This window comes from Boleophthalmus pectinirostris, unplaced genomic scaffold (genome assembly GCF_026225935.1).
Source record: "Boleophthalmus pectinirostris isolate CB_2022bp ecotype Guang Dong unplaced genomic scaffold, ASM2622593v1 HiC_scaffold_4, whole genome shotgun sequence".
Classification (NCBI taxonomy): domain Eukaryota; kingdom Metazoa; phylum Chordata; class Actinopteri; order Gobiiformes; family Gobiidae; genus Boleophthalmus; species Boleophthalmus pectinirostris.
Window position 1 is genome coordinate 29,051,823 of NW_026571353.1, and position 24,592 is coordinate 29,076,414.

General features: G+C 38.8%; 3 protein-coding genes across 3 annotated transcripts in view; all 3 read left to right on the forward strand.

Moving 5' to 3' along the window:
• Positions 1-18,777, forward strand: part of cbwd (COBW domain containing) — a 40,973-nt gene extending 22,196 nt beyond the window's left edge. Inside the window, exons 11-16 of the mRNA XM_020932333.2 lie at positions 1,321-1,377; positions 9,662-9,713; positions 15,683-15,751; positions 15,852-15,917; positions 18,060-18,186; positions 18,601-18,777. Coding sequence (XP_020787992.1) covers positions 1,321-1,377; positions 9,662-9,713; positions 15,683-15,751; positions 15,852-15,917; positions 18,060-18,186; positions 18,601-18,671 — 442 coding nt within the window. The 3' untranslated portion in view covers positions 18,672-18,777. The remainder of the gene's footprint in view (positions 1-1,320; positions 1,378-9,661; positions 9,714-15,682; positions 15,752-15,851; positions 15,918-18,059; positions 18,187-18,600) is intronic.
• A 1,102-nt stretch (positions 18,778-19,879) lies between these two features.
• On the forward strand, positions 19,880-20,899 carry foxd5 (forkhead box D5). The gene has a single exon (XM_055161434.1). It carries the CDS (start codon positions 19,880-19,882, stop codon positions 20,897-20,899), a length of 1,020 nt encoding a protein of 339 aa, XP_055017409.1.
• Positions 20,900-22,767: 1,868 nt separating this feature from the next.
• pgm5 (phosphoglucomutase 5) overlaps positions 22,768-24,592 on the forward strand; it is a 74,415-nt gene continuing 72,590 nt past the window's right edge. Inside the window, exon 1 of the mRNA XM_020932322.2 lies at positions 22,768-23,179. Coding sequence (XP_020787981.1) covers positions 22,922-23,179 — 258 coding nt within the window. The 5' untranslated portion in view covers positions 22,768-22,921. The remainder of the gene's footprint in view (positions 23,180-24,592) is intronic.

Below are 24,592 nucleotides of genomic sequence, written 5' to 3' on the forward strand. Positions count from 1 at the left end.
GAGTTAGAAGGTTTATTTTTGTCCCTTCAATAAGTCAGATGGGAATGCTTTATAGTTTAGGGACCACAGATTAACTAAACTAACTAAACTACGCATGTTAGTTAGTGGTTTTTCAGGTGTTTACGGAGAACTTAATGATGAAGTTACAGGTTCTATATTACGCAAAATTCAGCTTTAAGTCATGTTAGAATGTTGTAACTTAATTAAAAACATACCTGGAGTTGTGTTTTGTTTCATTCACACATGTTTGACACACAAGTCTTACAGAGGTGGACCTAACTTGAGCAATCTTTTATTATTCGTCTGCTTATATCTCTAAAACTCAAAATGCTCTGTTCCACCTTGTGATGGCATGAAGCGGTTTTCAAGTTAGGTCCAACTCTGTAAGACTTGTGTGTCAAACATGTGTGAATGAAACAAAACACAACTCCAGCTCTGTTTTTTTTTTTTTTTTTTACAAGAAAAGATGATTTTATTTGTTTAATTTCCAGAAAGGGCTGCACAATATTATTCATGCACATAGATAATACATCAATCTGAATATTTTTTCTCATTCTGAAACATTAAAATATCTGATCTGATCTGAACAACAGTGCGTACTTGACCAGTATTGTGCAGTCTAGATGGTGGGAGTGGGTTTTGTGTTAACACTACTGATAATTTATTAATTAACAGGTCCTTTTTTAATAAAAAATGTCATGTTGTATGTTACAAATTAAATAAAAAAACAAACAAACATGAAATAAATAAAAAAAAACTCCAGGTATGCTTTGATGATGAACAACAGGGTTCCCAGGGTCATAGAAATCCTGGAGAAGTCATGGAAATTGAAAATGTCATTCAAGTCTTGGAATTTTAGTATCTCTTTCACGCAACTACAGCGTTCTTTTAAGTTATCATTAGGCTATTATGATTATTTCCAAACGTTTGCGCCTTAAAAGAGACGACAATAAATGCACTGACAGTATTTTGAATGTTAAAAACTATAATACCAAACCATAAGGTGAGTGGAAAGAGTTAACATTTCATATTTAGTCCTAAAAGTCTGATCAATTCTACACATGTCGGTGCCTTAAATCATGGAAAATTCACTTGAGGTCATGGAAAAGCTTAGAAATTTTGTCAGTGAAAAACCCTGTACATCAGAAAATAGTTTAATATGGGCCCTTTAATAAGTAAGTACTTTATGAATGTGACAACAAAGGTATTTAACTGCTTACTGTGTGTGATACTACTCGTTATCCATTAATCCTTGATCCCTAATCTAAACTATTCTCATTCATCTCAATCAGACTGAAGTGTGACTGCTGTGTGTTGCAGGGTGGACCTCTCCGAAGTCCTCGACCTACATTCCTTCGACAGTGAGAATGTCGCAAAGTGAGTAGATTTTTTATTTAAAGAATACACACACATATATATTTTCCTATACATTAGATTTATATATATATATTTCATTTTCTTCTGAGCTCAAATGCAGATTTCAAGGAGTCGTGTTGATAAACTCATGACAAACGACTTCTGAATGACACAAGTTGAAAAACATGTGACCAATGAACCACGTCACGACAATTACTATGTCAATTTATCATTCAACACAACAATATAACAATGGAACAATATATTTTTGGGCTCAGTATTTATCGTGAGTACTTTTTCTTTGCAATAATTGAGAGAATTTTGCTATTTTAGTTGTAACCTGATAAGATTTAAGCTTTAGAAGGTTGAATAAGTGACTTCATTCTATTGTTTATTTGTTGCTGCTTAGGACTTTTAATGTTACTGTCTATTTTAAAATTGGTTTACTGGGTTTACCTTTGCGTCAGTGGCATGAAGTAGTTTCAGTATTATCATTTGTTATATTTCTCTGTACCTAAATATATTATTGGGACAGGCCTACAATTGTGTATGGACTGGACCACAACTGGATTAATTAATATATACTGGGATATAATAACACTTTTACATTGATTGTTTTTTTTTTTGATAGGGTAAAATGGCCCAAACTTATTTCATATTTTATGTAGGTGAGTGTGGTCACTGCTAAATAGATCAATAAATAGATAATGGAAATATATACATTCTTAATTAGTGAAGATTCTGTTTCAGCATGTACCCTCATTTACATATTACATATCAAACTTAATTCGTAAACCTAAACATAACATTAGTCATAATTTTTTGACCGTAAGTACTACATCAGGATTATTGTGGATTACTGTTTAATTTCATTGTAAAATATCTTCATAAAACAAAAACAGAAGACTTCAAAAGAGTCATTAAAACTTCCCGTGGTTGAATTTTTAGATCTTGGTCTTAAAATTTCTGCAATATGTAACTTCTCTGGATTGCATTTCTCTTCAAAAGTTTAATTTGTCAACCACCATTATTTGGTTAAATAACAGCCTAAATAAAGAGCGGCGGAACCAATAACTGAGAACAGAACGCAGCCGCGGGCCAGAATACTCCGAACACGTCACTGAGCATCATGCGCTACAGCACCCCAAGCAACATGTGAAGCAGAAGAGAGTAAAAACAAAGAAAATCTCAGCAGAACATGAAGTTTGACTAATGCCGTTACGTTGTTTTTCAACTTTGGTTTTACGTTACCGCGCTACACATTTCATGCTGAGGTCATGAGGAAGAATCTCTCTCCTCCACATAGTCCTTTGTTTGAGAAATAAATTAACACAAATTCAAGAATTTAATTTTTCTTTGCTTGGAGGTTTATGAAATAGGCCGCGAAATAGGTATTATGTTTTTATATAAATGGTCTTAAAAAGATCTTAAAAAGACTTTTTAAATTTAACTTGAAGAAACCTGTAGGATCACTGTCTTTCACTCTTCATGCTCCCTTACTGCCCCACTAGAGATGGGACGAGACACAATTTCTACAAAACGAGACGAGAGACGAGATTGTGTCCACAAGAACAAGACAAGATGAGATTTTAACAAAAGTCCTAAAATTGAAATGTCATGATTCAGTTTCCAATTTTGACCTCACAGTTTTTCTTACATATTTGATTTAATATTTTTTGTTTCCACTCTAGTGTTGCTTTTTGGAACTGTAAGAGATGTAACTCACCAGTATGTGACCCTTTTTTGTCCAATCCCAAAAAAAAAAAAAAAAAATCTGGCAAGATCATTTTTCTCATGTTTGCACGATCGTGTGGTAATTTGGTTTCATGAGATCTTACGCCCCTATAATTCAGCTGTCAATATATATATTTCATATTTAAAATGCTTGAAAATGATCACTTTTGATGAATTTTTTTTGTCTTTTGGGGTATGTTGAGAGAGATATTTGACAGTAGAAAGACAGCAAGCAGTTTCCCTGATGTGTCAGGATACACTATGCAAAATTTTAGGGTTATTTGACCATTTATGCAGTTTATGCAGTACCTTAAAATTTACAGTTACATGATTTTGCCAATAGCTTTTCTTAAATAGGGTGTTTTTTGGGCCGAGTCAACTTGTGATGGCCCAAGATATAAGATAACAGGAAAAAAAGGTAGCAAAAAAACATTCAGAAAAGTAGATCTGACTTCTTACATGTGTTTATAGTAAGACTTTAGTTTGTTGTACATTAATGGCCAATTTCCCCTCAATCTTCTCGGTCCGTTTGTCTTCATGCTAAACTTCCAGTGTAGTGCAAATGTAAGTCGAGCTTGAGTACACCCGGGCTCTATGCTGCTACAGAGCTACGCCTTTTGTGTGCTCCTCTGTTGTGTGTACCCTATAGTCTTTGATACTGTTGCTCCTTCTTCTCCTCTCTAATTAACAGACTCTTTCTCTCGCCCGGTAGCTCCCTAGGGTGGCCATCATATTGTTTGCGGTGTAGAAAGTTACCTCATGAATGCGCTCAATGTTCATCCTTCATGTGAATAGCGTTAAAGCTCTCTTAACATGGACCCGGGTCAGTGTATGTATGCAACCAGGTGCGGAGGATTAAAGCCGTGTGTGTCCATTGGCCCCCACTGTGGCCCCTCTTGTTCTGACAGATAGTCTCTTTCCCCCTGCCTTTGAGAAGCGGGGCCCCTCCTCCTCTGGGACCCTCGCTGGCTGTTTGAAGCGGACCCCCACAGCTCCGCCTGTGTGGTACAAACAGCAAAGGGATGGGGCCAGATCTCGTGACACAACATCTCAATCTGGTTTGACTCCTCGGCCATTCAGATGAGCATGGAGAATTAGGCGAGGAAGATTAGCTGTAACTGAATAGAATTTTCGAATGCTCTGCGCTGTTTTCTGATCTCGTGTGTTATAATGTTGTTTGCTCATTGTTTTATTCACACATGTTTAACACACAACACACCCTGCGTATTTAGGCTCTGTTCTTCTCTCAAACAGAAAACATTGTGTACTACTGTGCGATGTCATGTAGTAAAACAGGATGTGCTCCATACACATTCACTAGAATCATTTGGATAATTTCAGCCCTGGAAATGCTGATTTCTATGGAACAAAATGTAAAAGGGGCTGTAAACTTACTAGGTGAAAGAACATTTTGAGCTTTAGGGATACAGAAAGACTAGGGTCCAGTCAAGCAGAAGTAAACAGCAAGGCCAAAAATTCAAGTTAGTGCATCTGATATAAAAATGTATTGAACAGATACATATGTACTCTAGTTTATGAAACTGTTTACCTTTTTTCTGTACCATTTTTGGTTCTAAAGTTACATACGTTTTAAACAGACCATGTATGAAACATGGAACAAAAATTATTTCCCAAATTTCAAAGACCTGCAAATCATGTAAATAAATGGATGTATTTCATCATATCTTGTGTTATTCGATCTTTGAACTGTTGATGAAGGTACATGATTTTTCAAAAAAAAAAAAAACAGTATTTAAAATTATAAAAATTTGCTTGGAAGGACTGACATATTTTATAGAAATAGTTTCCTTTCATTTTGAAGTAATATTAAAGTATTCTGAAGAAAAAAGCTGACAAATTATGCAAAATCATGCACCTTCTACTTGTTTGCACAATTTTCCCTCTGTTACTTTTCCCTCCGTTACCATGACCTTTCTTAATAAAAAATCTCATTACTCAAAAAGTAAGAGATTTTTCAACCTAATCTTGTACCATATGGTAAAAAACTATATTAAGCAAATATTCAAACCAGTTTGTTAAGGATATGTAAGTGAGAACCAAGAGTTATCACTGTTTGTATTTATTGCCCAAAAAGTGCTGCATATTTCATTCCCTCCGTTACCGACATGAGTTTTAAAATTTTTGTCAACAACTTGAAAGAATATCACAGGTTTAACTTTACCCTGTTGGAGTGTTAACTCTTTCCTACATTCTGATATCTTACTTATTTCAATAGTCCCTCTAGTTTCTGAATAAGAGCTATTTGAATGTAAAAAATCTGCCCTGTTTCCCTCCGTTACCGCTTGACCGGACCCACTAATAATAAAGGAATACTCAAACATGTGTGAATGAAACAAAACTCTTCAGGTATGTTTTTGATAAGAAAACAGCTTTATTACATGACTTAAACCTCACAGGAATACATTTTAAATCCAAATCCAGTTAATTTATAAAGCACTCTTAAAAACAACAAAGTGGAAGTGAAACAATACTGAAGCACTGTAATGGATAGGCTGGCTTGTATGTTGGATGTGCAGATCTCTCCATGCCCGTTGCTGTGTCTATTTGGAATAAGAACTCAGGATTTTCATCCCAAAAATTGGATCACATATTATCACTGGGTTTTTTAATCAGCTAAACATATTATTATGATGAACTGGAAAGAACGTAAACATAAGTGCTTCGACATAGACAGTTGATACAAAGACTTTTTGGATTTAATTTCTGTGGAAATTAAATAAAAAACAAACAAACACATCGTTGGCCTATATGGACAAAGCACAGTAAAATAAGAATAACATACTGTCGGACAATGTCAAAATATATGTGTATGTAAATGCTTGTATAATGTAATGTACGTGCAAGTGCGTTTTGGGGTTGCCAAAACAAACAAACGAAAGATATGGGAAGGGAACAGAACATATGTAATTGTATGTAAATTAAATTTGATTTGAGCCCTAAAATGTAAATACACACAGAAACCCCCCCTACCCCCTCTTTCTTCTTTTTTTTTCCCTCTCTCTCTTTTTTCTTTCTTTGTATGCGTGTTAGTTTTATATTTTATGTCTATTATTTATTTATTTATTTATTTATTTCGGTCACAGGTATATTTTGACATTAATTCACAGTCATATTTAACCTACACAGACCGAAAAGGTGTAGGCTGAAGATTAAGCTTATTATGCCTACCCTTTATTCCTTTATCTATCTTGTTATTAATGTGCTGGGTATCCACTCCCTCAAAAATGACAAATTATAAAAAAAACAACAACAAAAACAAAGTGCTGTAAACAAAGATAAAAACATATTTAACACAATGAAAAAAATGATTATTGAACAGTAAAAGACATCAAAACTAGTTAAAAGCCAAAGAAAAGTGTGGATGTTTTAAGAAGTGATTTAAAAGCAAGAACAGAATGAGCTTGTTTTATGTGAATAGGCAACTTATTCCATAATTTAGGCCCAATGACAGAAAGAAAATGCTCCGTCTCCTCTGAGCTTCCTCCTGGACTGAGGAACCACGAGTAGAGTATGTTCAGCAGATCTGGAGAGTGTGGCACCAGCAGGTCAGCAAGGTATGGTGAGGCAAGGTCATTTAGGCATTTAAAAACAAATAAAAGTATTTTAAAATCCACTCTGTAATGAACAGGGAGTCAGTGAAGGGCAGACAGAGGATGTTTAGGGATTGGGGATATTATTTTGTATATTATAGGACTTTAAAAGATGCACTATGTCATTTTTTGTGGGGGGTCCGCTACGTTCCATGCCTGGAATGTTCCGCAGTATGACATTATACTTATCAGTCTCCATGGGATCCAGCAGGTGACGTGTCCAGGCCAAGTTACAGGTCAGATCTTTTGTGAGGCAAGCCTGGTCAGTAGGAGTAGGTCTTAAAAATGCATGCTTTTTTTTTTTTTTTTATCAGTTATCAGTCAAACCACTTGCAATTTCTTTACATTAACCTCAAAATACTTTTTATTTAGCACAACTTGTCAGATTACAGGGAATTACACCACCTCTATGTGCTTCTATTTTACTTGTACAAATAGAAATCATTGGTGTCCTGCTCTGACTTATTACAACACTTCTATTTGTACTTGTTTTTTTACTTGTACAAATAGAAATCATTGGTGTCCTGCTCTGTTTTTACTTATTTAACATCATTTCTACGTACTTAGTTGATTACTCTTTTATTATTATGTGTTAGGGCAGTAATTTCTTAAGTCTAACTGTGGGTTTATGTACAAAATTCAACTGGCTACTGGAGACAATTGTATTATTAGTCAAAAATCTGCATCTGTATCAGTATTTGACTCGTCCTGGACACCACATTAAGGTTTGAGGGGTTTGTTTGGGGGTCCCAGCGTGAGGTGTGTGGGCTTGAATTGCTGTTTCTAAAACCTTCCATTCAGAGGTTCTCCTCATTAAGCATTGATACGCACCATCGTGTATTACACATTAAATCGCAACAGACACTTCTTTCATTTACATTATGACTTCATACATAACAGTTCTATGCTTTTAGTCTTTTGCTTTGTATAAAATATAACAGTACAGTAATATATTTTTAAACTCATGTACTGTGGGGTTTGATTTCTACAGATATGCCTGTTATAATTCAATTGAAACATTAGTAAGAACACATAATATCTGGTTCATAGTTTCTAAAAGTGAGTAGTAAAAAATAATAATAATGGTATACTTACTATAATTGACTTCAAACAACAGGATGCAATCTTACAAATCAACAAAAAAGTTATTATAGTAAATGTAATGGTTATGGTAATTACAGAAAATAATCTTAATTTTTTTATTAAAACTTAAAATTTGACATTTATCCTTAACATTTATCCTTGCACCTGTTATACCAGAGTATTAGGCATGTGCGAAAATACCAAAATATTGATATATCGTATAGCTTAATGTGAAGATACAGTATCGATATCGTGGACTGCTGTATCGATAAATCACCAACATGGGTGTAACGATATCCAAGTCCCACGGTACGATATCGCCACGGTATAAATCTCACTGTACGATATTTATTGAGATATTGTGGAAAAGCTCATGATATGGTGGGGAGGCTCACGATTAGAGATGTAACTGTACGATATTTTCACAATATACATCTCACGGTACGATATTTATTGCGATATTTTGTGGAGGTTAACAAAACTGTAAATATGCTACTTTTTCCTCTTAAAATACCTTGACAAGACTTAATCCAAACAGACTTAAAAGTGTTTAGAACTGTTATTTCTTCATGCAGTCTGGAGCAAAGGATCATGGTCTATGTAGTTCTTTTTTTTAAACTATTGCTGCACTATAACTCTTAATTTAAGCAAAGAGACTTGTAATTCGATATATTGTGATGATCCTCGATATTATTGTGAGAACTTTGACGATACGATATCACGATATTTCAGTTACTTTTACATTCCTAATCAGCAAGAGTATGTTTTGGTGTATTTTACTCAATTATTTTGTTACAGAGCTACAGTTTTGTTGCTTGTTCATAGGAAGGAAACTTGTTTATGCAGTACAATTGACATTTTTACTGTTCTGATGATTAAAATGTTTGTGTTTCATATTCACTTTGCATAAGAAGTGGTTACACAAAGACTTGTAGTGTCACAGCCATGAATTAGCCTTTATTTTTTCTTGAACCGTATCGAATCGATTTGAAATATATTCAGTCAAAAGCACACTGTATCGAGTTATGTATCGTATCATGGCATCGTATCAGGTACTGGCAACTTCTTAATGATACTCAGCCCTACCGAGTATAGTAGAATCCATATTTCAGAAATTTCTCGATAGTCGTTGAACTTACTATCATACATGTTCCAAAACAATTACCCATTAATTATTATCAAAAATATGTTTGACTATATTTTAATTATAATATCTATTTATTAAGGCATCACCTGTATATATGTGCCAATCTAAAACAATTCAAAAAAGATCTTGTTTTCTGTCGGCATGATGAAGAGGAATGAGCTATTTTAATATTCTTTTATATTATTATGTACATTTAATTAGTTTAGTTTAGGATTATGAAAACTGAGCTACTGACCTGACCTAGAGATTCTTGTGATCAGACCTGTATTTTTTAAATTTTTTTTTTTTGGTCATACCTTGTTTTGGTTGCGCTCCTTCCTCAGAAGTGTCACATGATGTTGCTGCGGTGTGTCTGGTCAGCTGACGTCCGCCCACGTAAAATCATCATAACGTGAAAAGCGAATGAACCTAATCGGACTGAGATGTTTACAGTATTTACATTAGATGATCTCAATAGAACGAATACTAACTTGGCTATTTACAAAATTCATTATTTTGGCGATAAAATGCAAGGAAAAAAATGACCTTTGTGTTGAAACATAACAATCTCACCATCATACAGAGTGGGTAGAGTCTGTGTAAGATCTACTTCTACTTACAATGCACACAATAAAGTCTTAAATCAGTTGTCTATGGGGTATTTAGACTTAGACAAATTTTCTTTATCCACAAGGGAGATGATTCAAACTTGAACGTTATTAACTTTATTCTCTCTGTCTCTGTCCCACAGTTTGTCTGAGAAGCTGCAGCTCATGAGATCGTCCCATCCTCATCTGGATAAGGTATCATCTTTCCTCCTCTCTCCTACTCCTCCACGTTCTCTTCTCCCCTACTCCTCCTCTCCCCCTCTCTCTCTCTGTTCCTCTTTCCTTTGCTCCTTTCCTCCTCTGTCCTTTCATCTCCTTTCATCTCTGTCCTCGTCTTCCCTTCTCCTCCTCTCTTCCCTACACCTCCTCCTCCCCTCTGTCCTCCTCTCCTTCCTCTTCTTTCCTCCTCTCTCGGTTTTATCTCTTCCTCTGTCCTCCTCTGTCCTCTGCTCCTTTCCTCCTCTCTCCTTTCATGTCTGTGCTCCTTTTCCCTTCTCCCACTCTCTTCCCCTCTCCCCCTCCTCTCCCCCTTTGTCCTCCTCTTTTCCTCTTCACTCCTCTCCTCCTCTCTCCTTTTCATCTCTCCTCCTCTCATCCACTATCCTTACCTCCCCGTCTCCTCTCTTCCCCTCTACTCATCTTCTCTTACTCTGTCCCCCTCTCCTTCTCTCCCGCCTCAGTCTCTCCTCCTCTGTCCTCTGCTCCTTTCCTCCTCTCCTTTCATCTCTGTCCTCCTCCTCCTGTCCATTTCTCCTTCTCTGTCCTCCTCTACCCCTCTGTATCTCTATCTCTCCTCCTCTGTCCACATGTCCCCCTCTCCTCCTCTCCGTCTCTCCTCCTCTTCTCCTCTATCCTCTTCTGCCCCTCTGTCCTCCTCTCTTCCTCTTCTCTTCTCTCTCCTTTATAATCTCTCCTCCTCTGTCCTCGTCTCCCCTTCTTCTCCTCTCCTCTTCTAACCTCCTTTCCTTCTCTCCTCTCCTCCTTTGTCCTCTGCTCCTTTCCTCCTCTCTCCTTTCATCTCTGTCTTCCTCTTTCCTTCTCCTCCTCTGTCTTCCTCTCCTCCTCTGTTCTCTTTGTTTCGAGTTGTGTTTGCTAATGTATTCCAACACATCATTTCCTCTGGCATAAAGTCTTTACCAGAGACCGTGTCCCCCCGGGCCAAATGTCACCGAGGTGAAACTCCCCGTCCCCCCTCTGTCCCCCCTTCGTCCCCCTCGTCCCCTCCGTCCCTCTCTGCGGTCTGAGTCGGGGCTTTTGATGTGGGTCGGGTGGTTCTGCTCGTATAGGGCCCATAGAATAGACGGGCACGTGAAGCTGGCTAGACAGAGCAGAGTCTGTGCTGCTGCTACTGCTGTTTCTGACACAAGTGTGAAAGGTTCTCAATACAAAAGAGCCTGGGATCACAATGTTTTTTTTCTTATATTGACAGTAAACTTCTTTTTAAAGGTCCTATATTATGCAAAATTGACTCTTGTGAGCTTTAAACCATGTTAGAATGTTGCTACCTCCTCAAAAACAAACCCAGATTTGTGTTTTGTTTCACATGTTTAAGAAATCCTTCATTATTCATCTGTCTACATCTCCAAAATTCAAAATGCTCTGATCCACCTCATGATGTCATGAAGCTGTAGTTTTCGAGTAACTACTACCTTTTACCTTTTGTTTAGTAGAGTTTGGAGATCCCTGGTTTGAAATGATCCAAACGATCCTAGCAGAGGTGTATGGAGTTAAAAAAAACGCAGTGGAGCACTTCTTGTATTACCACATGTCACCACAAGGAGGGTTTTCCATTTAAGAGAAGCTTAAATATGCAAGATTTATGTGTTAAACATGTGTGAATGAAACAAACACAACTCCAGGTCTGTTTTTAATGAGGAAACAAAATTGTAACATAGATAAAAATGTGAATACTAGTAGTAGTAGTAAGTAGTAGTAGTAGTAGTAGTAGTAGTAGTAGTAGTAGTAGTAGTAGTAGTGGTAGTAGTAGTAGTAGTAGATAGTAGTAGTAGTAGTAGTAGTTAGTAGTAGTAGTAGTAGTAGTAGTAGTAGTAGTAGTAGTAGTAGTAGTAGTAGTAGTAGTAGTAGTAGTAGTAGTAGTAGTAGTAGTAGTAGTAGTAGTAGTAGTAGTAGTAGTAGGTAGTAGTAGGTAGTAGTAGGTAGTAGTAGTGATAATTGTAATAGTAGGTAGTAGTAGTTCGTAGTGGTAGTAGTAGTGGTGGTAGTAGTAGTAGTAGTAGATAGTTGTAGTAGTAGGTAGTAGTTAGTAGTAGTGATAGTTGTAATAGTACGTAATAGTAAGTAGTAGTAGTAGTAGTAGTAGTAGTAGTAGTAAGTAGTAGTAGTAGTAGTAGTAGTAAGTAGTAGTAGTAGTAGTAGTAGTAGTAGTAGTAGTAGTAGTAGTAGTAGTAGTAGTAGTAGTAGTAGTAGTAGTAGTAGTAGTAGTAGTAGTAGTAGTAGTAGTAGTAGTAGTAGTAGTAGTAGTAGTAGTATAGTAGTAGTAGTAGTAGTAGTAGTAGTAGTAGTAGTAGTAGTAGTAGTAGTAGTAGTAGTAGTAGTAGTAGTAGTAGTAGTAGTAGTAGTAGTAGTAGTAGTAGTAGTAGTAGTAGTAGTAGTAGTAGTAGTAGTAGTAGTAGTAGTAGTAGTAGTAGTAGTAGTAGTAGTAGTAGTAGTAGTAGTAGTAGTTAGTAGTGTAGTGTAATAGTAGTAGTAGTAGTAGTAGTAGTAGTAGTAGTAGTAGTAGTATAGTAGTAGTAGTAGTCAGTAGTAGTAGTAGTAGTAGTAGTAGTAGTTAGTAGTAGTAGTAGTAGTAGTAGTAGTAGTAATGTTAGTAGTAGTAGGTAGTAATAGTAGTCATAGTCGTAGTAGTTAGTAGTAGTAGTTAGTAGTAATGTTAGTAGTAGTAGGTAGTAATAGTAGTCATAGTCGTAGTTAGTAGTAGTAGTAGTAGTAGTAGTAGTAGTAGTAGTAGTAGTAGTAGTTAGTAGTAGTAGTAGTAGTAGTTAGTAGTAGTAGTAGTAGTAGTAGTTAGTAGTAGTGTAGTAGTAGTTAGTTTAGTAGTAGTGGTAGTAGTAGTTAGTAGTAGTAGTAGTAGTAGTAATAGTTAGTAGTAGTTGTAGTAGTTAGCAGCAGTAGTAGTGGTAGATAGTAATAGTAGTCGTAGTTAGTAGTAGTAGTAGTTAGTAGTAGTAGTAGTAGTAGTAGTAGTAGTAGTAGTAGTAGTTAGTAGTAGTAGTTAGTAGTAGTTAGTTAGTAGTAGTAGTAGGTAGTAGTAGTTAGTAGTAGTAGTAGTAGTAGTAGGTAGTAGTAGTAGCTTAAAGAAGACTTAAATGACATACAAACAACAAAATGTGATGTGAGTGCTCAGAAGGATCCTGATCAGAAACATATACTTCTCACCTGAAACGCTGAAGTTTTCTTAAAGGGCCCATATTACTGTATTTTCTGATCTATGTTATAATGTTGTTTCCTCCTCATTCACAACATGTTTAACACACAAACCCTGCATATTTAGACTGAGTTCTTCTTTCAAACTCAAAACTCTCTGTTTCACCTTGTCATGTCATGTGATACAGGAAACACTCCACTGTGTTTTCCGTACACATTCACTAGAATCATTTGGGTAATTTCAGCCCTGGAATTGCCATTTTCTACTAAACAAAGGGTAAAAGGGAGCTGTTAACTTGAAAAATACCGCTTCCTGACACGGCATTTTGAGATTTTAAGGATTACTCAAACATGTGAATGAAACAAAACACAACTCCAGTGTGTTTTTCAGGAGATAACAACATTATAACATGACTTAAAGCTCACAAGAGTCAATTTTGTGTAGTACAGGAGCTTGAAGTAGATATATTTGTCATGTAATCAAAACTGCCAGGAGTTTTCTTAACCAAAATTTGCCATTTTAAGCTGACGTGTCATTTTCAACGTGTCTAGAAAAGCAACTGAGCCTCTTAATTACAACTATCAGTTTTAACATATATTTCCAGTCTTAAGCAAAACCAGCGAACTCATTAGAAACATTTACAATACGAAGTGATTTTACGCCCCGGCTGATGACTTTGTGAATGATCGCGTGAAAATCCACAAGTCCCTTCGGCACCTCCAGACCCAAAGCCCCCGGCACCTCCGCTCCGACCCCAGCGACCCCCCCCCCCCCCACCCATTTTCACACCAGCGCTCTGCCTCCTCTCCCGGCTTCCTTACGCCATTTAAAGGGCACTTTGCAGATATTTGGGGGGTTTGTGTCGAAGTGTTAAGGGCACACACTTCCTTGTCATTTGGTATAACAACAGAAAAACAGCATTCTCATTTACATGTAAAGGGCAGCGTGGGGAGGGGAGGGGGGCGGGAGGAGGGGGGCCGCGGGGGCTTCACGCGGGAACGAGGGAGCGGAGAAAACAGAAAACAATGATGTTATTTGCTCAAACACACTAGACCAAGCTCGGCTCATCCTGTGGTAAAAGTACATGAGAAGGAGAGCGGATAACAATGTGATTACAGTGACAATTACGAGGTTTAAGACTAACTAACTAGTGTGAAATTTTTTTGTCTTTTTAACATTTTTTCGAACAAATGTTTATGACTGAAGACGGATTGAACCTTTACTAAACTTTTTAAATTTAAATTACAGATAAATCTATAATTGGCGGTATGTCTGAGCTGTGCAATTTGGGTTGAAATGGCAACTAAGATTAGCCTGATTCATCAGCTGGTTTTACTTCGTTTCACTTCGTACAAACCGTCTGACCTCGCAGTGTTAGAATTCGTTCACTCAGCAGTAGGCAGGTACTTTTTATCATTTAACCAATCACTGCTATTTGGTCGTGATGTATGTAATGCGTCGCTAACGGGGCTAACTGGTATATTAAGCTTTTTTAAAATCCCGTAGGAAGAAGGGCAATGACGTCTTTCCTCTTGATAAAATTCACCAAACATTCTCTTTATTCCGGCTTTAAATCCTCGATCTCGGGAATCGTTGACAGCACTGAATGTACTTCCCTTCGCTGATTGGCTGGTGCTCGAACTTGCAGAACCGTCTATTGCAGGAGTGTTGAACTCAAATTCACAGAGGGTCAAAATTAAAAACTGGGACTAAGTTGTGGGCCAATCTAAATATTTCTTGAAACATTTCAACAACATCTGCATGTTTTCTCTTCTTTCGATATATGTATTTTAATGCCTTTTCTTATTAAAATAAATGTTAAATAATAGTTTTGCTTAAACATTGAACTCAGAACAAGCAAAATATAAAAAATAATAACGTTTAAAAAAAAAAAAAAGTCTCTATAGTCTGTAGTCGGTGGGCCAGCTCTAAAACATATTTGAAATGACTTTGCAGGCCAAATATAATTATATCACGGGTCAAATTTGGCCCCCAGGCCTGAGTTTGACATGTCTGGTCTATTGTATTTGGATTCCTGGCCTAGTCGCTGGAGAGAAATGAAATTGAGCAGAGGCACTAGGTGGCGCCAGCCTGGCTAAACTAAGATAAACTTAACTGATAAATTAGAGTTCTCAGATTTGATACTAGTGTTTTTGGCACGAGCTATTATGTGTAATGATTGGGAAAATGCTTGTCTGTATCCCAAGGAGAAAATTTTCTTTAGTTAAACTTAAGGAACTTTCATGCTTAAGAGAATTTGACGCCGATGAACATTAAATCATCCCATTTTCATTTTAATTTGTGTATTTCATGGTCCTGTTTTTTTTTCTAAATGCTTTATAAAGTCATTTCTAGTCGATAGAAGTTTCCCTATGCCTAAAACAAGAACGAATATTACTGTATTACTCATCACATCAAAATAGGGAGGCAAGTGGGACTAATCCTGGACCATCCATGAATCCATGACCATAACGGGACCAGTCCAAGTCTGCGTCTGGACTAAACCAAGACCAAACCAGGACAGGCTAAATTACAGAGTGCCCTGTTTTGTTATTGTACTTGTAGTTCCCTCAGCAAACATGTTCTAAAATACATGGGATTAGTTCATATTTTAGTCTTTTGTCCACTCTGAATCTGAATCTGGAATCCTACTTTTTAAACATACATCTTTAATTTAATCACAAATGTAAAACTTGTCAGAAAAATCACAACTCGCACTGCAATGACAAGTCAATTCTTAACCTGAAGTCATGAATTTCTTTGTTTTACTGCCCCACAGAGTATTTTAACGGTGACTTTTGAAGTGCCTGGGGACCTCTGCGAAGACTCTCTAAACATCTTTGTCCAGGTATACGCTTGCACCACGCTCCGGTCTCATGCTGCCAATTCTAATTCCCAACAACAAAACCGCTCTTTGAAAAGTAAACTTCCATTTTCCGCTGTTTCAGGACCTTCTGTGGGAAAAGCTGTTCTGTAACAAAGACGGGCAACCCATGACTGTCATTCGACTCAAGGTACAGTGAAAAACAATGGTCGTCCTACTGTCAGCTGTGATCTATTTGCTACGGGTTTTATTCTCTGTTTCAATTGGCCCCACAAGTTCTATTCATAGTGTGGTTAATGTGTGACCACTAACTTGTGACTGAGAGGTGGTTAGTAAGTTACATTTACTTGTGTGACTTTTCAAAGACATTGTGTTTCTCAGAGTAGTTTTCTACCACCATACTTGTACTTCTAGGTAGTAAATATTTGAAGTAGCAATACTCTAATTACAGTAAACGTTTTGGTTACTTGTCCCACTGTGAGTAAGACTATAAGTGGCTAAATTAAATGATTTTGAAATGTTTTTTATGTTATTTTGTTCAGGTTTGGCCTATTTTTGTCTATTTTTATATATAAACTTGCATTTTCACCAAATAATTTTACATTTCATAATACTTAAAGGTGTAAAATGTAACTTTTCTGGTGGAGGGTCCTTCATCCGTTCGTCTCCACTGAAATATTACTGCTTGGTCTCGAATGTATGTATAAATTATCAGTCTCAGGTCTGATCTGTGCAGAGGCGAGCCCGCTCACAGTAGAATGCAGGTTTCGTTAAGATATTTTTGAGCAATAAAAACAACCGAATTCCCCACCACTTCAACTTTTACTTGAACCTTAAAGTCCTCTGTTACGCTTACTTTATTCCATAAACTACTAGCCTGATTCATCAGCCGGTTTCACTTTGTAGAAACTGTCTGACCTCGCAGCATTGGAATTTGTTCGCTCGATGGTAGACGGATACTTTTTGTCATTTAACCAATTGCTGCTATTTGGTCATCACATACGTTATTCGCTGCTAACGGGGCTAACTAGTATATTAAGCTTTTCCCAAATCCCATAGGAAGAAGAACAATAACGTCTTTCCCCTTGATAAAATTCACCAAACATTCTCTTTATTCCAGCTTTAAATCCTCGATCTCGGGAATCATTGACAACACTGAATATATGGCTCTTTGCTGATTGGCTGGTGTCCGAACTTGCACTTCCGGGGTTTTTGCGAACCGTCTATTGTATTTTGAGTCCTGACCTAGTCGCTGGAGAGAAATGAAATCGAGTGAAGGCACTACGTGGCGCCAGCCTGGCTATCAGACTGTAGCCCAAGTTATGGTCGTGCGTCAAATCTTCTGCGTCCCTGTGTCTGCGTCTGCCTTGAACCCCCTCCACAGAGCGTCTGCAACGACCGACGTGCACCTCAGAAATTTTGTAACTACACGTCAAAACGATGCAGACAGTAGAGAAAAGCGACGAAAACAATAAAGGCTGTGATTGGTCCTCTCTACCACCACTCTACTGTACATACATTTCCGGTACTCCACTTTCCTGCTTCATTTTATTTACGTGAACGCAATCCTCAGCTCTTAGTGTTGTGGCGGTGAATTACTTCGAGGTGCATAGATCTCGATGAAGATCCATAAATCAAAAACGACGGGAGCAGTGTGCATTGACTCTACACAGAAAGCAGAATTCAGTTTCCTGTTTATAGGCGACATTTTGAGGATATTTTGGACATCGCACCGTTCAGAAGATTTTTTTGTTTTGTTTTGAATTGTTGATTTCATCCCTTTCAAACCCAACGATAGACATTATGGTCAAGCTCCTGCCTAATCATTTTTTTTCAAGCACTTTTTTTGACCCATGCCTCAAAGTGCTCACTGTATTCTCAGCTCCAACTTAAAGGTACATTGTGGAAGTTTTCTGGTACCAGCTTCTGTCCATGGTGATGTTGCCTGGAATGTTCCACACCATGGCATTATACGTATTTATCTCTACGTAGAAAGTAAGTGACACCATAGGACTAAATTAGTTCATCATTGCATTTATATAGCGCCTTTCAAGATACCCAAAGTGCTTTACAGATCATTATTCAAGCACTCCACGCTTGGTTAAAGTTAATTGTCAGATCTGTGGAGAGGCGAGGACACTCACAGTAAGAATGTGCGTTTTTAGGTCAATAAAAACCCATGTTATTGAATAAATGCAAGATGGATACATTTATTTCCATACCGGGACATTCCAGACAAATTAACAGCATTTCCATGGAGACAAGCAGGTTACACAATGCACCTTTAAGTAACATTTGTGTCTAACTTACCCTCCGTTTGCTCTGTTTTCAGGGCATATTAGCGCTGGCAGGTAAAGACCACCAGGTGATGCTCCAGGGGGTCCACGAGCTGTACGAGCTGAATGAAACGCCTCAGATGTGGGAGGGGAACGCCCGGATCAGCAGGCTGGTTTTTATAGGTAAAGCAACACTGCGGCACTTTGCACACTTCACACATGCGTAAAACACCACACCTGCTCAAGGATACCTGCTCTGGTCGTTCACATGGCAACGACTTGTACTTAGGCCTGATGTGCCACTTGTATTGTTCAACGTGTTTTACTTAAATGTATTTACTTATAATGACTTTGTGATTTGGATTTGCATAATTAAAGCTAAACTATGTAACTTTTGTGGAGTTCTGTGGAACATTTTAAGCAACCCAATATCTTGTAAGTTGAAGTTTTTGTCAGCACGTTTTAGTATTTTAATTTATACTGCTTTTGCATTTAGTGACAATATATATACATTAGATTTATTTTAGATTTGCATGTTAAGACACTTGGTATAGTCACTGTGTTCTCTAAAAATGCCTTTTCTTTTTTGTTCCACAGGTAGAAATCTGGAAAAGGACTCTTTACAAGAACAGTTCATGTCAAGAGTTTTACACAAACCTGACCAATAGTTCTGGGAGTCACATTTTTATAAGATGGTTTGAATTTTGTATTTATGTTGGTTGTAAATTGTACTAATTTGCTCCTCAAATTATATTAAAATTAAAATTAACTGCGTGAAGTGTTTTTTTTTTTCTTGGTACTTTATGTTGATTATTTTTGTATAATTCTGTTAGTTTTACTCATTCTTGCTGAATCTTAACTGAAAAAGTAAAATAAAAAAGTTTCATAATGTTTTGTTCGTTGTTATGTGAGGAGCATTACGCACGCCCTCGCGTACACTTTCAAAGCGTTATCAGGTGAGGAAATAGGTGGAGTTTTCTCATCTCTGTCATTTGCAATGGATATGTCAGAGCAGCGTGGTTTTACACGTATCCGCTGTTGGAGCGGTTTGCTTTGAGGTCATAAAGCCGCTTCGTGCAGCTGCGCGTTTCCTACTTGATTCTGATGCTGATGGCCTCGTTAAGGCCTCTATTGCCTCTTTTCACTGCGGCCTGCAGGGTGCCCAACCACGGCCATTTTCATGGTCACATCCCCCGGGGCCATCCAGAGGTGGCAAACTAAACGAAGCCGCGGGGGTCCAAGTGGAAACAGCGCCGTTATAGGCGTGGTGTTAAAGTTTCAAACGTGAAAAGGCTCATTTGTAACTTTATAACTATAGGCCTAACTCTGATACAACCATGATATATGTGCTGATGCTCACAACAAACTCTCACAGTGTAGCATGATAACTTGTAGTTGACAAAACATTGTTGTGGGGGTGATGGCCTAAACGTGGAAATTTTACGCGCAGTGTCCTCACGGGGTAAAAGGAAGAGCTACATAAGGCTGACGCAAGTTCTTGTTTAACTATCAACAATTCCCATGTTGTAACAATCAGAAGCGTCACAGTCTTATTGTTTTTGAGAGGAAATGGGAAAATGTTGTATGTAAATTGAGCTGCTTGCGAAGAGGCCGCGCGCACTGTGAGATCCTCCTCGCGACCCCCTCCCCTCAGCGCGGCACCCCGCGGGGCAGAGTCGCTCTGATAGGCGCAGAGGGTTAATGGGACTGTCCGGAGAGCGCACGGTATAAATGCTCTGCTCCAGAGCAGGACACCAGTGACCAGTAGAACTTAAGGAGAACTATTCTGCACCTGCGCTTTGTTTTTACGCACAGAAGAGAGTTTGCGCCAGAGTGGCACAGTGACCTTTAGCGCGTCTTCAGACAGTCTTCAGCCATGACTCTGTCCAGGACCCTGGAGCTGTCCCACAGACCCGCCGCTCTGGCTCTGGACGAGGATGAGATCGACATAGTGGGCGAGGACGAGCCCAGCACCGGACACTTTTACCCGAGCAGTGACCCGGGCTCCTCCGCCGAGTCCGGGCCTGAGTTTGATTCCTCGGAGCCCGAGTCCTCAGGGGAGAGCGAGGGCAGCTTCTGCGCAGACACGGCCTCGAGTAGGAAGGGTCAAGGCAGCGCGGTGAAGCCGCCGTACTCTTACATCGCGCTCATCACAATGGCCATCCTTCAGAGCCCGCACAAGAAGCTCACCCTGAGCGGCATCTGTGACTTTATCAGCAACAAGTTTCCCTACTATCGCGAGAAGTTCCCAGCCTGGCAGAACTCCATCAGACACAACCTTTCTCTCAACGACTGTTTCATCAAGATCCCACGAGAGCCAGGAAACCCGGGCAAAGGCAATTACTGGTCTTTGGACCCAGCCTCTGAGGACATGTTCGACAACGGCAGTTTCCTCCGCCGCAGGAAGCGCTTCAAGCGACACCAGCCCAAAGACGGATTCATGTACATCCCCGGATACCGGCCCTATCCCCAGTACTGTGTGCAGCGCCAGAGCCCGCCCGCAGTGCCCTTTCCCTACATGGGTGTACCAGAGGGCCCCCTGATGCCCGCATCTTACCCGCTCCTGCCTCAGTCTTTGGGTAAAACCAGCGTCGCTCCCGCAGACTTCAGACCGGACTTTAAAAGTGCTCTTCCACAACCAGTCAAGTCTGCGCCGCGTCCCAAGTGCTCGTTCAGCATCGACAGCATCATGAGCAGACCCGCCTCCAGCAGCAGCCCACCGGACTCCAGCCGGACACTTCCGCAGAGCGCGCACGGTTACGCACAGCTCGTTCCCGGCGCTGCGTCATACATGATGCCCGCGCTCGTGCCCACAACCCAGTTCTGTCCAGCACCGGTTCTGGCGACGACTCCTCTTCTGGCTGACCCGCTCCGAATGGGCTATCCCCGCTGCTAGACACGTGTGCCCCGTGCGTACGTGTGTCTTTATCGTTTCTTAAAGAAATCTCTTGTTACATGATATTTGTGTAAGCTGCATCTGAACTGTGACTTTTAAACGTGTCTGTAAATAAGAGCTGCTATAATATATTAGGCCTATGTATTTGTGTCATTCACGTGACAAACGGAATATTGAATGTTTTTCGTAATAAATAATGTTAACATGAAATCTCACAGTCTTTGTGGTATATTGTTTGGACAAGATGCCAGCTGTAGTCTATACCAACACTATTTTGCGGGTTTTTAGCTAATTTTTCAGAACAGGGATACAACCCTAAGGCTACAAATCGTGCGCTGACTGCTTACTTCAAAACACATGTTTAAAATATCGGCAAGGCCATACTCAGAATTACCACCAGTATTATATGTGAACTTTTTCTTACATCAGGTGGTATATAAATCATTCATGGGCCTAGAACCTGAACTCTTAAATATCCTTATAAAGTTGTAAAGCTCCTCCGCATGACTACACAGGTTGAATCACTATAGGATTGTCCACTGTGCCAAACAGAAGTAAAACACCAAGATCCAATTTAGGTTTTCATCTTGCAGAGCAGGCCACAGTGTAGAATAGGTGTCTCCAGCCTTTTCCCCCTGTGAGCTACTTTTGTAAAACGAAAATACCAGAGAGCTACTAATTTTAGCAGTTGCTAGAAATTGTAGTAAATTCAAGAGCCATGGCAAGCTGTAGATGAGGTACAGTTAGATGCTTATAATACATGATACAGTGATACATCTACAATGGAAACAGGCATTTAATCAATCAAATTTGAGTTTTTCACCGCAATATGTATAATTCAGAAATCCCTTGGTGAGCTACTTGGAAGGGGATGGAGAGCTACCGGTAACTCCCGAGCTACAGGTTGGAGACCCCTGGTGTAGAATAAAGGACTTTGGAATAAAACAACAAGAAAAGCTAAACAGAACACTGCGGTCGCGTAACGGAATATGAATGTTGCTAATCTATTTCTATGGATAATCAGTGAGCAGCTGCATCTCGCTTTTTAATCCAAATACAATTTATTCGCCTGTTTTTAAAATTAAATGTTCTGTTTTAAATGATATATTGTAAGATAACCATTGAATAATATTAAGAACAAATATCAGACATATTAATAAAACTGAAGGAATTAAAATGAGAAATCTGAACAAGTCGAATCAAAATGTCGTGCGTTAATGTGCGTAAAACCTTTGGGAGTAGGGTGACCACCTGCTTCTCTTTGACTGTCCTGTACAGCCTTTTAGGTCTGTTACTCGTCCCACTTATTCAGAGAATGTCACGCTTTTATAATGATGCCACAAAAATTATAAATAGCGAGAGAAATCCATCCCTATAATATGTTTTTTGGTCAAGAAATCAAGACTTTTTTGGGGGTGTGCTGACATTCAGGATTGTAATTTGGCATCTATTCCTATTTCAGTCTCTCTCTGTGATAAAATCAATTTGAGGTGGTCACCTTATAGGGTCAGTCAGTGCCTTCAGATAATCATGATGGTCTATTCTAGTCGTCTCTGCAGTTCACCCTTTTCACCTCCAGATGGCAGCGTTGCATCTGATAACGAATGTGTCCAGTTAAGTTCACGCTAAACTAGAAGGTGAGTGAAGAAATTTTACTTTATAATAGGCTACAAGAAACCATTTCAGATTTACATTCAGGTGTAACTAGACGCAACAATATCCTATTCTTAGCGGTGTTCTTTAGGTGCGCAGTCTCTGGTTGCACAGCACAATCCCCTGCGCAGTCATCCAGCTATTTTTACCCTCTCAGCTGATAGTGGCCCTCCCTGATTTTTTTCTTTTGCTTATAGTCAGTTGTTGGCGCTTTCTACGCAAAAGAGGGAGTTGTCTCTGAGCAGTGGAGGGTACAGAGCAAACGCAATGAGGTCTATTGCTTTGTAGACACACTGACAGTATACTTTTTTTGGAAACTTTTCACCACTTTAATCCACTTTTGAAGACACCAGGAGGAAAGAAGGGAGGATGGAGACGAGTCCCATCCCGGTTGTGACGGTCCAGACCTCGCCATTCGAAGATCAGCGGCCCGGTACGAATGGATTACGCAGGAAAACGGCGGTGTTTGAGGGGAAAAAGAACTACCTGCAGAATTACATCCAGAGCCTGCTGTCTTCCATTGACCTGAGGGACCGCCAGGGCTGCACCATGGTCGTGGGCAGTGACGGGAGGTACTTTAGCCGCGTGGCCACAGAGGTCATAGTGCAGATGGCAGCGGCCAATGGGGTGAGTATGAGAAACTGGTGCGTACTTGTGTGATTAGAGTGCCCAAAACTGTATCTTTGGTCCCATATTACAAAAAAAATTATCTTGTGAGCTTTTAGTCATGTTATAACGTTGTCATCAAAAACATAGCTGGAGTTATTGTATGTTTCATTCACACATGTTTGAGTAAAGCTTTATAAATTACGATTATAAAGTCCACATCTCCAAAGCTCAAAATGCTCTGTCCCACCTTCAAGTTCAACTATATTTTATAGGGATGTAACAATAACCGAAATCTCGTGATATCATATCGTTAAAGTTCTCACAATAATATCGTGGACCATCATAATATATCGAATTACAAGTCTCTTTGCTTAAATGAAGAGTTATGGTGCAGCAATAACTAAACAAAACAGAGGGAACTACATAGACCATGATCCTTTGCTCCATTTCCGTGTAGACTACAAGAAGAAATAACAGTTATAAGCACTTTTAAGTCTTAGTTCTTAAGTGTTGTCAAGGTATTTTAAGAGGAAAAAGTTGCACATTAACAATTTTGTTAGTCTCCAAAAAATATCGCAATAAATATCGTGCCGTGAGATGTATATCATGAAAATATCGTACAGAGAGATTTGGATATTGTTAAATTTCTAATCGTGAGCCTCCCCATCATATCGTGAGCTTTCCCATGATATCACAATAAATATCGTACCGTGAGATTCATACCGTGATGTTATCGTATCGTGAGACTTGGATATTGTTACACTCCTAATATTTGACCTTTTTGCTTAGTAGAGATTGGCAATTCCAAGGCTGAAATGATCAAAAATTATTCTAATGAAGATGTATGGGGTTGAAAACACAGTGGTGCACTTACGGTATTCCCACTTATCATCACAGGTGTTTTCCTGTTCGAGAGAAGAACTTTAAATATCCTAAATATGCAGGGTTTGTGTGTTAAAAGTGTGAATGAAACAAAAAATGAAACAACTCCAGGTATGTCAGACGAAGAAAAGAGGTAGAGCGCTTCACTGGATCATAAAAAAGTCTAAAATAGCAGTACAGATCTACGAGGGTTAAACTTGTAATATTAACAGAAAATTACCCTGACTGAAAAATGTAAAAGTGGGCAAGGTACAAACCCGAGGCACCAGTGTATAATGTTTCCTCATCAAAAACATACCTGGAGTTGTGGATTATGCCCTGACGAAGAGCATCTTGCCTTCATGTAATAAAGGACTTTTAATATATTCAGTCGGAGTGCGTCGGGTTTGTACCTTACCCACTTTTACATTTTCCAGTAAGGGTCACTTTCTGTTTAAAGACAACTCCAGGTATGTCAGATGAAGAAAAGAGGTAGAGCGCTTCAGTGGATCATAAAAAAGTCAAAAATAGCAGTACAGATGCTTTATGAGGGTTAAACTTGTGATCTTA

Excerpts from the sequence above, each read along its gene's own strand:
- foxd5 (XM_055161434.1), top strand. The coding sequence starts at position 19,880 with ATGACTCTGTCCAGGACCCTGGAGCTGTCCCACAGACCCGCCGCTCTG.